General features: G+C 35.3%; 1 protein-coding gene across 1 annotated transcript in view; it reads left to right on the top strand.

The window, feature by feature from the left end:
• The window catches only part of LRP1B (LDL receptor related protein 1B), a 315,317-nt gene that overhangs the window by 145,626 nt on the left and 153,134 nt on the right, over positions 1-16,557 (top strand). The window contains exons 26-30 of the mRNA XM_061438859.1: positions 2,241-2,366; positions 3,093-3,230; positions 4,979-5,113; positions 8,437-8,556; positions 10,150-10,391. Of these exons, the coding sequence (XP_061294843.1) occupies positions 2,241-2,366; positions 3,093-3,230; positions 4,979-5,113; positions 8,437-8,556; positions 10,150-10,391 (761 nt within the window). The remainder of the gene's footprint in view (positions 1-2,240; positions 2,367-3,092; positions 3,231-4,978; positions 5,114-8,436; positions 8,557-10,149; positions 10,392-16,557) is intronic.

The following is a 16,557-nucleotide window of genomic DNA, read 5'->3' on the forward strand; positions in this document are numbered from 1 at the left end:
GGGTGCCTAGCTGGATTAAAGTAAAAGAATATGTGGTATAAAAAATTCAGGAAGCTAAGAGGTGCATTTATTGGCTGGTTTTCTCATACGGATTTTGATGTCCCCTAGGAGGCTGGAATAATTTGGATAGAGAGAAAGAACTGTGAGGAAAGGTGCTACAAACTCAGTGAATTGGAAGGGGGTGATGTTTATAAGACTGATGAGAAAATAATGCAAGAAAAAAAACATAACCAAATGCATGGACCTCAAAATAACAGTTTTTGGTTTTAGTTTATTTTTTAAAAAGGAATGTGAATATATAGTAGCAGAATTCTGGAAGCTATAGCAGAAAACTATGAGATAATGTGAGATTTGAGCAATTTTACAACAGCAGTTTAAGGGGCTCTGCAGGGCTGGAGAAACCATACATTCAGAGGCCTGTGTGCAGTTGATAACAGACCAGTTACATGCCTTATGAAGGTAGTCAGGAGAGAGATCTGTAGGTTTGCTTCTCCACATTCTGATACCACAAGCTAATGGGAGCAAGGTTTAGGGGGTCTTAGCATGCTAATGCATTTCCCAACTGCCTATAGTGCAGGAGATGCCAGAGATATGGGTTCAATTCCTGAGTTGGGAAGGTCCCCTGGAGGAGTACATGGCTACCCACTGCAGTATGCTTGCCTGGAGAATCCCATGGACAGAGGAGCCTGGTGGGCTACAGTCCATAGGTCGCAGAGTTGAATGCGACTGACAACAGTAAGCAAAGAGACATTCCTAAAAAACCTGCAGGGGAGGAATTCTGCTTAGAATGTGAACCAAATTTTAATTAAAGCAAGAAAGTCAGGCAAAAAAGGAATGTGGCATATTTAAGGAGCTAATAAAGTGGTATTGCTAGAATCCTGAGTGACAAGGGATGAGTCTGTAGGAGTGGCATGGACAAGATAATTAGTCTATTATGCCACATAAAATACCATACATTTTATTCTGGAAGTAACAAATAACTATGAAAGAAATGATCAGATTGCTGTTCTGGTAGCTTTGGGAGGATTCTAGGTTGAAAAATGAAATAGACATTAAGGATTCTACTGCAGTCATCTCTGTAAGAAAGAGTGAAGAGCTGAGCTACTGGAGTTGTAACTGGTGTGCATGGAGATGAGCGGGCAAATTTGGGGACAATTCCAACTGCACTTGTTGACTAATAAGAGTTGAAAATAATGGGAAGGTGCATTTAGGATAATCCCAAACTTGTGCCTATAATGTGCCACTAACTGAACTATGGAAATAAGACAGTTTGTCTGAGGAGACAGAGGTCAAGGGAAGATAATGAAGAATTGAGTTTTGAACTTGTTGAATTTTAAATTCCCCAGGGAACATACTATAATTAATTATGAGATGCTAAAATTAAATAGCAAATTGAAAGTCTCCAGAGGATAGTGTCAGGTAAATCTATGAGACTGAATGAGACTATCTAAGCAGAGAATTCCAGAGTGAGAATATGAGGAGACCAGCCAGCAATAGGAGCCTGGATTATCCTACATGTGAGGAAGAGAAGACATTAAAGATGCTTCATACTTTAGTGGTAGAAGTCTTCAGATTCTCTAGTAATGAAAAGGACATGTGTAAACTTCCCTGGATTTCATTGCTTCTTTAAATCACACACCCACCCACACATACACACACACACACACACACACACACACACACACACACACACATAACATGAATAAATAAGATCACCTTATGTGCCTTAAATACATAGCTACCTGTTTGTTCAAGGAGACAGAGATTGAGAAACACAGCTCTAGTGTTATTGGGATTTTTTTTTTTTCCTGAATGACCTATTTTCAGTTTTGGATATGTAACATATGCTTGCTCAAGCTCTATTCTGTGTGAAATTGCTCTTTCAGATAACTGTGCCTGCCATGTTGTATAAAATGTGGGCATAAATTAATTTGGTACACTAGAGAAACTCAGCTAAGGCATTTGTAAATAAGACCGTGAAGTTTGACTCTTTTTCTTACTTCATTCAGCATTTCAGCTGTGCACTCTCTTCTGTAATTAATATAAATAACTCGGATCATAACTTCTATTATCACACATTTTTCTAATAGCTGCATTTGTAAGCAATTCCCACAATAAGAGATATTCCAAAAAGCTAGATCATGGATTTGAAAAGGAAAAAAATAAAAAGACGACAAAAGAAAGAGGGTTCTTCGTAAGTTAGTGTACCCAAAGGAGCTGCTTTTTTTTCTTCTTTTCAGACAAATTTCTTTGCCCACCCACGAGACCTCACAGATGCAGAAATAACAGAATATGCCTGCAGCCTGAGCAAATGTGCAATGGGATCGATGACTGTGGGGACAACTCAGATGAAGATCCCTGTGGTGGTAAATCCATTTAATGCAAAATAATTGATTCCATGTGAGCTACAGATAATACAATGATTAGGGCTCAAGAAATTAAAAAAATATATATATTTTCATGTGGCATGTCTGATAGTAGATTATCAGGCACTAGATTTTCTGACAGTATGTGAAGATAATCCACTTAGATTTCATATGCATAATAGAGCTGTGCAACTGAATATCTCCAAGTCTGTAAATCTCCACTGGTTATAGGTATTTTATTCCAGAAAGTACTGCATGAGAGAAACAACATAGTGGTTTAAAATATTCTGTTAAAACAACTTCTTGGGGTGGGGGTGTTTATATAGATTGTGTATGTGTGTACACAGTCCCCTTTACACAATTCAGAAATTAAAATTCCAAAACCTAAATGCCTTACTAAAATATTCAGCAAAATCATTTGGTGACAGAACCTGACTTGACCTGACCTGAGGTAGTTTATATTACTTTAAAAAAGAATCTCATTTTTGGTAAATATTCAAACATTTTCATGTGGAAATATAGTTATTTACTATAGGGCAAATATAGTGTTATATTTCTAAGGTTCAAAAATTTCAGAATTTTTTTCATTTAGCCCCAAGAGCTTCAAATAAAGGATTATGAATCCATGTTTTTCATAGCATTTAGTAAAAATCTTAAAACTGTTATAGACTCAGTAAATTTGTTTGATTCTGTGAAACACTGATCATTTTTTTAATAACTCTATAGGTAAGCTTACATATAAAGCAAGACCTTGTAAAAAAGATGAGTTTGCTTGCAGTAATAAAAAATGTATCCCTGTGGATCTCCAGTGTGATCAACTTGATGACTGTGGAGATGGTTCAGATGAACAAGGCTGCAGAATAAGTGAGTTTGTTTCCTGTTAAAGTGCAGTGACATGCGAGTTTAATTTTTGCTTCAACATGCCTAAAATTTTCTTTATTGCTGTGAGAAAAGATTGCTCTTCAAAACATGCTTAAGCAATACTTTTTTTAAAAAAGACTTTGCCAAAGTCACCTTAGAATATCACTTAAATTAATAACAGAAAGTATGAGGTAGGCAAGGCTGATTTTGCCTTCAGCTGTTAAAGCCAAAGCTGGAAACTCAGTATCCGAATACAGACTCTGATATCATCAAAGAAATCTGTATTCCTTATTATTTTACAAAATATAAATATAGTAGTTTTTGAATTTTATGGTTATATTAGGTTGAATGATGATAAACATTTTAATAATATATTCAATGCTTTAAAAACTCACTCCATTGCTGAGTCATTCTCAAAGAAGATATTATTATTTTATTATTAGAGTGTTATGATACTTGAGTCATGAGATCTTGATTATTAATAATTTTGTGTTTTATGTTTGATATCTGATTTTTCATATTGAGAAAAATAATTAAGCTTGTGACCCTAAATTCTGATTGCTTATAAAAGTCACGAAAGAGTTCCAACTCTTGAGTCTTCTATTGTTTCTCATTTGTATGTAAGTTGTTCTCCAATGGTTGATGAAGCAATATCCACCAGGGTATGGCCATATATATCTTAATCATGGTATAATTACACTGATGTATCCTCATTAATGGGGCTTCACTGGTGTCTCAACTGGTAAAGAACCCTCCTCAGCTGGTAAAGCCTGCCAAAGCAGGAGATGCAAGACTTGCAGATTCAATCCCTGGGTCAGGAAAATCCCCTGAAGAAGGAAATGGCACCCTACTCTAGTATTCTTGCTGGATGATCCCTTGGACAGAGGAGCCTGGTGGGCTACAGTTCATGGGGTTGCAGAGTCAGACATGACTGAGTGTACATGCACAGCTTAATTAATTGCAAAATATCCAAGAATCAGTGGGATTTAGTAATAGTTATAATTCTTATAATTAAGGTTCTCATATTTCTCAGTAATTGAATTTGCTTAAGTAGAATATAGATCATTCAATGTTACCCCGTAATATTCCATCTCCCTTATTTGTACTCTAAAATGTTTTCCTGAATTGCAGATAAAGCAATGAAGTTGCAAATACCCTGCTAGAAACTGCAAATAACACATAATCTGTCCTAAATTGTATTGCAACCCATGTCCATCGGAGCATAATACACACTCAAATGCTGCTCCCTGTATATGTTTAAGAACTGATGATTTAACCTCTTGCTTGAATAACATGGTAGCACTCTTGACCAAGTTCCTGAATACTAAGTTTAAGTTAATAATAGATGCCTACATTTCTAGGTAGCTTCCAGGAAATGTTTTCATTCTTAGAGAAGAATGTGATTCTTCTACATTAAAATGATCTCATGGTAAAGATAGCCTGTCATTAGAACCATTGACATGAAAACCTTTTGGAAAGTAGTATAGCTTAATAACAGCTATAAATATCAGCTGCTGGTAGCTTGGTCTAAACTATATTCAGTGTAAATTATTTTGGTTTTTATCGGCTTCTATTCCTTTATAAGAAATGAGGCTTATATGGAGAGAAGATCATGACCTTATAAATTCACAAATAATAATATGTGGAATAATAAGGGTTTCAATAAATGTAATTTTAAATTAAGAAAAATAGTAAACTCCCATTTCAGGAATTAGAATTATATTAGTTTTGATCATATTTTTAAATCCTAGCTCCCAGTGAGTATACCTGTGAAGATAATGTGAACCCATGTGGAGATGATGCATATTGTAATCAAATAAAAACATCTGTTTTCTGCCGCTGTAAGCCTGGATTTCAGAGAAACATGAAAAACAGACAGTGTGAAGGTATAGTACATTTCCTCAACAGCTTACTCTTAAGTCTTTAGGTTATGAAAGACTCCCAGGGCTGCTAGATTGTGAGATGACAGAGGACTGATTTTCATCTGAATGGTACATATCTGTGGGATACCATTTTACTTACGAGAGTGAAAGTCCCTGGGGTCAAGAGCCTGTTTGTATTGCTAAGCTAACCGTTGCTGAGGCTTATAAAGCCTTTTCTATAGCAGATTCAGACCTGAAGGAATTTCAATTGTATTGCTACAATTCTGTTTTGAAATGCAAATAACGAAATTGCTTGTTCAGAAGCTATTGAAGAATTAGCAGCAATTCATGAAAGAATATGTTTATGATGACCCATTTTTCTTAAGTTATGGCGTTTGCAATACTGCAATAGGTAATTTGCTTTTACAGAATGGTGGGTTTTTATCCTAACACAACGTCCTAAACAATGCTTTATATTATTATCAAGAGTGTCTCCTAAAATTCAAAGACAAGATTTAAATAAATCTCTGTCAACTTACTTGTGATCATTTAAAAATTGAGCATTCAGGGGAGCAGGAACGTCATAGTAAGTTCTATCTAAATATAGTTTACACTAGGGCTTTACTGCCATGAAATACAGACCTAAATGCACTTTCTGCCAGTTTCTCCACTAAAATTGGTACTATAATTAGAGCCAAACCTAAAGTGTCTAAGTCTGGTTTATGCAGGGCAAATTCAAGTTGTAAAATGTTTTCACCTCTCTGCTTTCTTCTCTATTGTCACCTTGTGTTATTCTTGGGTAAATAAAAGTGATTTTACATTGTGTCAATCAAAATGGAATTTTAAAAATTAATTGCACTCATCCATAGAGGAAATACTTGTAGTTATGTCATATATATGTCATATATGTATATTTATATGTCACATTTGTACATTTAAGTTGTATATGTGTTTGGATTATTCATGACATTTTATCTCTTTATTAACAGGGAACGCTGAAAACTGGCAACTTAAATTTCTCTATTTTAATAAAAAAGTGAATTATTTCTCAAAACTAGATTATTTCTTCATTCCTAGACACTTTATGTCAAAACACACGCTTAAACCTGTTCAAGATTTTACTTTCATATAACATTAATTTTCAAATGCTTATTTTTGAATAGTAGGCTCTGTTTCCTGTATATACTAAGTTTAGAAAATGTATTCTTGAAATTTTCTTCATTTTGAATAACATGCCATGGCAAATATGTCCTGCAAGCTACATTCATTTTAAATCACTGTGAATCCAGTATTTTTGTTGTGCAAATGAGTAACTTCTGAACTCTAATAAAATTTGTATCTTCATGTAATAAATGAAGTTTTGATAGTAGACAAAAGCAGTTTGACTTGGTATAGAGAAGGGAAGAGAGAATACCTTGATTTGTAATCCAAGGAATTTAAATTTTTGTGTCCTTACTAGAGGTAGCTGAAAAAAGCACAAGAAATCACTATTTGACTTTAAAGCCAAAGCACTTTGAATAAAATACCTATAAGGAAGAAAAATTTGAGAGGACAATAATCAAGAAATAGAAATAGATTAATAGTGGTTGTATGTCAGGCACTATTCTCGGTACTAGACGTGTGTGAGGTTTACCCATTGTCTTCAAAAGCTCTCCACATTGTCTGCTTACGGAGATGAGGAGGAAATGGTGACTCTGGCCAATACAAGGCCCTGTGAGGGAACTAAAAGTTTTATCCAATCATGCAGATTTTTGCTTATTTTGATTTTCTCTCAAAGAGAAACCACAGTAACAAATAACTCCCTGTTCAAAGTTACAGATGCCAAAACAAAAAATATTGTAAAACTTTTTTAACTGTTAAAAGATTTATTGCAATAATACAATAAAAGTTTAGAAAACATTTATTTGTATGACTCAAACTGGTTTGGAAGTCACAGAGCATTGGGGAATCCTTGCAATGTGACACCTCAAGGAGATTCTTTTAACAGCATGCCATCAAACATTCTTCCCCATATTATCAATGCACCACTCCTTATTGTAATACTTTTTTGATGACTGAGAACTGGTACTATGTATTTTAGTTACCCCTGGTATACCATTTGTTAACAAGTAAATACAGTTTTCACTCTTTACCCTGTATTGCAATTAAATGCAGAATTGCACTCCTGAGAGTGCTTAGGTTCACCTTGGGCAGTGTCAGAGTAGAGACCTGAAAATCAGGAAGTCTGAGTTTAAGCCTTGGCACTGTCATTTACAAATGTCACTAGGAAAGTCTTTATCTCTACAATTGAGGTTTTAAAACTCTGCTGAGTGCTAAACAAGAGATAATTACTACCGCTGTGTTTATCCTTAAATTCCTCTGATTCAAGAGAAGGATTTATCTCACAGATTTATTAGGGCAACTATAATTGATTAGGGGGGCGGAGGAATTCTGCTGTTTGAAAGCAGCAGTAGACTTAAAGAAAAACAAATTAGGTGATTTTAGAAATTAGAAATTTCTTAAAAGAAATTTTAAGAATCACCTTAAAATTTTAAACTTTGGGGCATGTGCTAAGCCATTGACTATTGCCTAAGATTTATTTATTATTTATAATTTATATGTATATTCATTTTTATACAAGTATTCAGGATTTTTATTGTTTGTTTGCTTTTTTATTGGCCCTTCTTATTACATTGTCACTTTCTATTATGAAGCCAGAAGTGTATTATCTATATCTTCATTCTTTGTCATGAATTGTCCAAAATGCTGGCAATAAAACAATGAATAAATACTAATTTATGACTTCAGTCAAGTAGCGGATATGAATATGTTACCACATATATGAAATATAGTGTGAGAATGGCATAAGAGGGAAATCCCAAGGTTGCAAAAAGTGGAGAATCTATGAGATGGATAATCATTACCATTTATTGATGGAAATAAAGGAAGGCTTCACTTCAGGTGAATCTTGAGAGATAAGTAGAAATTCACTATGTAGAATGAACATGGGTACTATAGGACAAAAGAATAGCATATGACATGTACAAATGTATGGAGGTAGGTAATCAGAAACACGTTTATTTGAGTCAATGAAAATACTAGGGAAGTTTGAAATGAATATTTCAATATGTTAAGTGGATTAACAAGCAATGCACAATTGATGAGTCATTATAGTGAAAATATTGAGAAAAAAATATGGTTATGGCCAGAAAATATCACAGAGCAATGTAAGAGTTTGAAAAGACAATGAAAGACATAGGAATAAGAAGTTGAAGCACACAAAATACATTTTTCTTTGTTGAAATGAGAAAAGAATGAAAGTACTAATTGGGGATATGATGATGCTATTTTGAGCTCTTTTTTTCTAGACCTTAATGAATGTTTGGTATTTGGCACATGTTCCCACCAATGTATAAATACAGAAGGATCATATAAATGTGTGTGTCACCAGAATTTTCAAGAAAGAAATAACACCTGCATAGCAAAAGGTAAAGATGAATAACCCTGATTTTATATGTTTTTATAATTTCTGTATAAACATGGGGAAAAATGTTACATATTGCATTTTAACAATGGCTTAATGCCTGACGATATAAAATAAATTTCTTGTTAAGACTGGTAAATTTGGCCAATTTGTTTATTATCATGGTTAATTGATATGGGAAGGTTTATAGACATGACTCTCAAATACTTGGCTACTATTAAAATCACATTTGTGTTTGAAACAATTTGTCAGAAGAGGGTAGAACTTCAAAAGCCAGTGTGATAGAATATGAAATGCCTTCCTTTATGGCCTGCTCTCGGTATACCCCAGGAAATATTGCACCACTGGGATGAAAATAACAGGTTAAATTAAAAGTTAGCATTATAAGGAGAGTGGAATTTTGAATAAGAACTTAAAGGTTTTAAAATAAAATTATGTTTTAAAATCCAGACCTCCTCTACTTAAGAATATCACTTTTAAAAAATTAAATGACAGGTATGGCTTTCTTCAATGTGGATTTTAATGCACTTATGTTTTTACTAAATAATATTATAATTTAAATATTGTTAACTACAGGGCATGATTAACAATGTTAATAAGACAGTTACTAGAAGAGGAAAACAACCTGATATACTGAATCAAGCAAGGATGGCTATGGAGTTAGACTCATATTTGAATCCAGCATTGATTCCCTCTGATTGTGTGGCCTCAGGGAAGTTATTAAACTCTCAGAGCCTCAGTTCTTCATCTATAAAAATGGGAGGCCAAATCCTTACTTTCCATGTTGTTGGAAGAGGAGATAAATTGTCAAAGGCTTGATGCAGCTCCTATCACATGGTAAACCCTAAGGGAGAGCTGTTGAGCCTATAGAGTTGAACCACAACTTGTGTATTAGTATTGTTTTTTTTTTTTTTTTAATTTGGAATTCAGTTTTTCTTTATGGTTTCATTAATATTTTAATTAATATTTTCAGGATTCACCTTAGGGTTTTCTTATCTGTGTATGCACATGACATCAATATCATTTTGTATGTGTCAAAACTTCAGGCTACGTGGTTCCAGTTAGCAAGATTCCAGAAAATATTGAGATTATGGCAATAAATACTGATATCTTTGTATAATAAAATAAGAGAACAGTTGAGATATATGATTATTAGAAGAAGACTCTTCATCTCATAATTTTTTATTTGTTAGCCAAAGGTAATGGTCACTTAGGTGCATAAACTAAATACTCAGAAATGCCTAAGGCTCAGGAGTACAAAATATGGTATCTGAATGTTCAGATGCAAAGCATTGAAACATATTGTGACCTACCGAACATAAATCCCTCTTCATAAAAAAGGTATCTACTAAAACTTTCCAGCCACAAGGTAAGCTTTGACTGAAGAAAACATATATTAATAACTCTTAGAAATGTTACTTAAGTGTGTTTTATACATAAGTCATGAAGACTAAATGATGGTATAAAGCTGGTTTAATTTTATGGAGCAAGAAACTGTGTTAAGAATAACAATTCAAGATAATTTAAAAGTACATTTGTTGCTTTTACATTAGTTGAAATTTACTTTATTTTTGTATTTTATTATAATAATCTCCAGGCTCTGAAGATCAAGTTCTCTACATTGCTAATGACACTGATATCCTGGGTTTTATATATCCATTCAACTACAGTGGCGATCATCAACAAATTTCTCATATTGAACATAATTCAAGAATAACAGGGATGGATGTATATTATCAGAGAGATATGATTATTTGGAGTACTCAGTTTAATCCAGGCGGAATTTTCTACAAAAGAATCCCTGGAAGAGAAAAAAGGCAAGCAAACAGTGGCTTGATTGTAAGTAAATATTTGAATATTTGAAGGCTCATGGCTCATATCTCCCCCTATTTTTTTTCCTGTTTTTTTTTTTTAATTTGTCAATCACAATATTTGACTATAAGTTAATTAATGATTCCTCCCAATATTCTCCCTATATAGGAATAAAAATATCCCTACTCATTTATTCTCATAGCTGAATATACTTCATTTTAATTGCATGATTTTATGTTTTTCTTTAATATATTTTCTGTAGTTATATAAGAGTGGAAATTAATAGTACCTAAAATTTCTAGAAATTTAATATTTTATAGTATTTAATAAATTATGAACATGAGGTTTTGTTTTTCATCATGAGATAATATCATGAGATAGAAACCATCACTTCATTTTTACATTAGAAAATCAACTCAAATATATACAGGGTAAATTGTTTCATTTTTAACAATATCAGAAATCTGTTTATCTTCTAGGGAAAGAGATCAATTCAATAGTGTAATCATATCTTCTGACTCCTAATAACTTATTTCAGAGAACATCCAAAATAGAGCAATGTTTTTTGCTGGTATATGACAGACACATTGATTATCATGGTTATTCCTTTAGAGAAAAATAAGCTAAAACATTTGTTTAGAGTTATAGTTTTAGGTTATCTTTTTTTGTTTTAGGTCATGTCAATTTATTGTGGATTTTATGTTTTGAGGTAACCTGGAAAGAATAACAGATAAACTACTTATTTTTAGAGAGCCCTAGCCCATTCCTATACAACCAAAAAGTCAAGTGTGGTATCTACCATAGATTTGAACTCCATAAATATCATTCGATGTAAATCTGAAACACTATTTTTTTATTAGTAGTAGGTGACAATAAGCTGGTTTTAAAAGAAGCTATATTATTAGCTTTTAAATTCAGGTCAGATTAACTGTGAGTAAAAATACATCCATATCAAAGTGATTTCTTTAACTCCTCCTCTTACAAACCCAGTGTTATAAGACAGCTTCTCTGGTGCCTCAGATGGTAAATAATCTTCCTGCGATGTAGGAACCCCAGGTTCGACCCACAAGTTGGGAAGATCCCCTGGAGAAGGGAATGGCTACCCACTCTAGTATTCTTACCAGGAAAGTCCCATGGCTAGAAGAGCCTGGCCAGCTACAGTCTGTGGGGTTGCACAGAGTCTGACATAACTGAATGACTAACATGAAGGTCTATTAAGTGTTCTGTTCAGTTCAGTTCAATTCAGTTGCTCAGTCGTGTCCGACTCTTTGCGACTCCATGAATTGCAGTAGGCCAGGACTCCCTGTCCATCACCAACTCCCGGAGTTCACTCAGACTCACGTCCATCGAGTCAGTGATGCCATCCAGCCATCTCATCCTCTGTAGTCCCCTTCTCCTCCTGCCCCCAATCCCTCCCAGCATCAGAGTCTTTTCCAATGAGTCAACTCTTCGCATGAGGTGGCCAAAGTACTGGAGTTTCAGCTTTAGTATCATTCCCTCCAAAGAAATCCCAGGGCTGATCTCCTTCAGAATGGGCTGGTTGGATCTCCTTGCAGTCCAAGGGACTCTCAAGAGTCTTCTCCAACACCACAGTTCAAAAACATCAATTCTTCGGCGCTCAGCATTCTTCACAGTCCAACTCTCACATCCATACATGACCACAGGAAAAACCATAGCCTTGACTAGACGGACCTTTGTTGGCAAAGTAATGTCTCTGCTTTTGAATATGTTATCTAGGTTGGTCATAACTTTCCTTCCGAGGAGTAAGTGTCTTTTAATTTCATGGCTGCAGTCACCATCTGCAGTGATTTTGGAGCCTAAAAAAATAAAGTCTGACACTTAGTCAAGGATAAAGCCAAAACTTTCACTGGATGACTCTACCCTCCATCACCCATATACAATCTTCCTATTAGAATGAAAGACTGGCACAGTCTTGATTATCTTTAGTTTTCTTTATCTAAACCAGAAGTTTGCTTTGCAAAAACATTGGTCCTGTCGAACAATTTTATGTATTAATGAAGTGATAATGAAGTATTATGAAGTTATATTACCCAGGGCTTAATCATGTTCATATTCTTTGCCAGCCTCTTAGTTTCTCTATCTTCACCATTTAATAAGGTTTCTAGGGAGGAATACACACACATACACACATACATACTGTATGTTAGTATTAATAGTTCTTGGCACATAATAAGCACTGTATAGATTTCATTTCATTTCAGTTCAGTCATTCAGTCCTGTCCAACTCTGCAGCCCCACGGACTGCAGTACACCAGGCTTCCCTGTCCATCACCTACTCCTGGAGGTTTCTTAAACTCCTGTCTATCAAGTCAGTGATGCTATTCAACCATCTCATTCTCTGAGGTCTCTTTCTTCTCCCACTTTCAATCTTTCCTAGCATCAGGGTTTTTCCAATGAGTCAGTTCTTCACATCAGGTGGCCAAAGTGTTGGAATTTCATCTTCAGCATCAGTACTTCCAATGAATATTCAAAACTGATCTCCTTTAGGATGGACTGGTTGGATCTCTTTGCAGTTCAAAGGACTCTCAAGAGTCTTCTCCAACACCACAGTTCGAAAGCATCAATCTTTGGCACTCACCTTTCTTTATAGTCCAACTCTACTGGAAAAACCATAGATTTGACTAGATGGACTTTGGTTGGCAAACTAATATCTCTGCTTTTTAATATGCTGCCTAGGAAAAAGGAAGACTATGCATAAAAAACACTTGACAAAATTCAAAACCCATTCATGATAAAAAAAATTCAATGAAATAGAAATTTCCTCAATACAAAAAAAAAAATATATATATATATATATATGCTGCCTAGGTTGGTCATAGATTTTCTTCCAAGAAGCAAGCGTCTTTTAATTTCATGGCTACAGTCACCATCTGCAGTGATTTTGGAGCTCAAAAGTATAAAGTCTGTCACTGTTTTCATTGTTTCTCCATCTATTTGCCATTAAGTGATGGGACCAGATGCCATGGTCTTCGTATTCTGAATGTTGAGTTTTAAGCCAACTTTTTCACTGTCCTCTTTCACTTTCATCAAGAGGCTCTTTAGTTCTTCTTCACTTTCTGCCATAAGGGTGGTGTCATCTGCATATCTGAGGTTATTGGTATTTCTTCTGGCAATCTTGATTCCAGCTTGTGCTTCTTCCAGCCCAGCATTTCTCATGATGTACTCTGCATATAAGTTAAATAAGCAGGCTGACAGTATACAGCTTTGACATACTCCTTTCACCATTTGGAAACAGTCTATTGTTCCATGTCCAGTTCTAACTGTTGCTTTTTGACCTGCATACAGATTTCTCAGAAGGCAGATCAGTCTGGTATTCCCATATCTTTCAGAATTTTCCACACTTTAATGTGATCCACAGTCACAGGCTTTGGCATAGTCAATAAAGCAGAAGTAGATGTTTTTCTGGAACTCTCTTGCTTTTTTAATGATCCAGTGGATGTTGGCAATTTGATCTCTGGTCCCTCTGCCTTTTCTAAATCCATCTTGAATATTTGGAAGCTCATGGTTCACATACTGTTGAAGCCTGGCTTGAAGAATTTTGAGCTTTACTTTGCTAGCATGTGAGATGAATGCAATTGAGCGGTAGTTTGAACATTCTTTGGCATTGCCTTTCTTTGGAATTGGAATAAAAACTGATCTTTTCCAGTTCTGTGGCCATTGGTAAGTTTTCCAAATTTTCTGGCATATAGAGTGTAACACTTTCATAGCATCATCTTTTAAGATTTGAAATAGCTCAACTGGAATTCCATCACCTCCACTAGCTTTGTTCATAGTGAAGCTTCTTAAGGCCCACTTGACTTTGTATTCCAGGATGTCTGGCTCTAGGTGAGTGATTATTACACCATCGTGGTTATCTCAGTCATGAAGATCTTCTTTGTATAGGTCTTTGGTGTATTGTTGCCACCTCTTAATATCTTCTGCTTCTGTTACGTCCATAACATTTCTGTCCTTTATTGTGTCCATTTTGCATGAAATGCTCCCTTGGTATCTCTAATTTTCTTGAAGAGATCTCTAGTCTTTTCCATTCTGTTGTTTTTGTCTATTTCTTTGCATTGATCACTGAGGAAGGCTTTCTTATCTCTCCTTGCTATTCTTTGGAACTCTGCATTCAAATGGGTATATCTTTCATTTTCTCCTTTGCTTTTAGCATCTCTTATTTTCTCAGCTATTTTTAAGGCCTCCTCAGACAACCATTTTGCCTTTCTGCATTTCTTTTTTGGGGCATGGTCTTGATCACTGCCTCCTGTACAATGTATGGATTAACAGAATGATATAATGACAGTGATGAGTTGACGATGGCAGTGATGTTGATGATAACTGACAAAATGTTCTTCCCTACAATGAATAATCTCACATTAAAAATTAATTGCAAATTATTCTTTTCTGAATTTGATAGTTGCTAAAAATATATCTTCATTTTGTATATAACTAGCAGTGAAAATGATTTGATATTTTTTTATATTTGTCCTTGGAGGGATGGATAAACACAATCAGTAACCTCCAGTTTCAGTTCAGTTCAGTCGTTCAGTCGTGTCGGACTATTTGTGACCCCATGAACCACAGCACGCCAGGCCTCCCTGTCCATCACCAACTCCCAGAGTCTACCCAAACCCATGTCATCCAAAATCAGTCCTACCAATGAACACCCAGGACTGATCTCCTTTAGGATGGACTGGTTGGATCTCCTTGCAGTCCAAGGGGCTCTCAAGAGTCTTCTCCAACACACAGTTCAAAAGCATCAATTCTTTGGTGCTCAGCCTTCTTCACAGTCCAACTCTCACATCCATACATGACCACTGGAAAAACCATAGCCTTCACTAGATGGGCCTTTGTTGGCAAAGTAATGTCTCTGCTTTTCAATATGCTATCTAGGTTGGTCAAAATTTTCCTTCCAAGGAGTAAGCATCTTTTAATTTCATGGCTGCAATCATCATCTGCAGTGATTTTGGAGCCCAGAAAAATAAAGTCAGCCATTGTTTCCACTGTTTCCCCATCCATTTGCCATGAAGTGATGGGACCGGATGCCATGATCTTAGTTTTCTGAATGTTGAGCTTTAAACCAACTTTTTCACTCTCCTCCTTCACTTTCATCAAGAGGCTCTTTAGTTCTTCCACACTTTCTGCCATAAGGGTGGTGTCATCTGCATATCTGAGGTTATTGATATTTCTCCTGGCAATCTTGATTCCAGCTTGTGTTTCCTCCAGCCCAGTGTTTCTCATGATGTACTCTGCATATAAGTTAAATAATCAGAGTGACAATATACAGCCCTGATGTACTCCTTTTCCTGTTTGGAACCAGTCTGTTGTTCCATGTCCAGTTCTAACTTTCATTTCCTGACCTGCATACAGATTTCTCAAGAGTCAGGTTAGGTGGTCTGGTATTCCCATCTCTTTCAGAATTTTCCACAGTTTATTGTGATCCACACAGTCAAAGGCTTTGGCATAGTCAATAAAGCAGAAATAGATGTTTTTCTGGAACTCTCTTGCTTTTTCAATGATCCAGCAGATGTTGGCAATTTGATCTCTGGTTCCTATGCCTTTTCTAAAACCAGCTTGAACATGTGGAGATTCATGGTTCATGTATTGCTGAAGCCTGGCTTGGAGAATTTTGAGCATTACTTTACTGGCTTTTGAGATGAGTGCAATTGTGTGGTATTTTGAGCATTCTTTAGCTTCGTGGTGGCTCAGAGGTTAAAGCGACTGCCTGCAATGAGGGAGACCAAGGTTCGATCCCTGGGTCGGGAAGATCCCCTGGAGAAGGAAATGACAACCAACTCCAGTATTCCTGCCTGGAGAATCCCATGGAGAGAGGAAACTGGTAGGCTACAGTCCATGGGGTGGCAAAGAGTCAAACAGGACTGAGTGACTGAGCAAATGGTTGTTTAAAAAAAAAAAAAAATTAGTAAAACCAGTAACCTCCAGTCACTGTTTATTGTAAGTCAGGAGTGAAACTTATTTGATAGCTAATTTTTTATTTTTATACCATCAAGAACACAAATGTATAAATTTTACTTGTATATTATATTTGCAAATTTTTAACCTTTATATATTTTACATTTTTTATAATTTTATTAATGTGGTATGGAGTCTTTCACCATCAGTGCAAAGTTATTTATTCGCCTTTTTCTAAAAGGATTTGAAGAAGCTTCATTATTATTTTATTGGTAGTAAT

The sequence above is a fragment of the Bos javanicus genome, chromosome 2 (genome assembly GCF_032452875.1).
Source record: "Bos javanicus breed banteng chromosome 2, ARS-OSU_banteng_1.0, whole genome shotgun sequence".
Taxonomy (NCBI): Eukaryota; Metazoa; Chordata; class Mammalia; order Artiodactyla; family Bovidae; genus Bos; species Bos javanicus.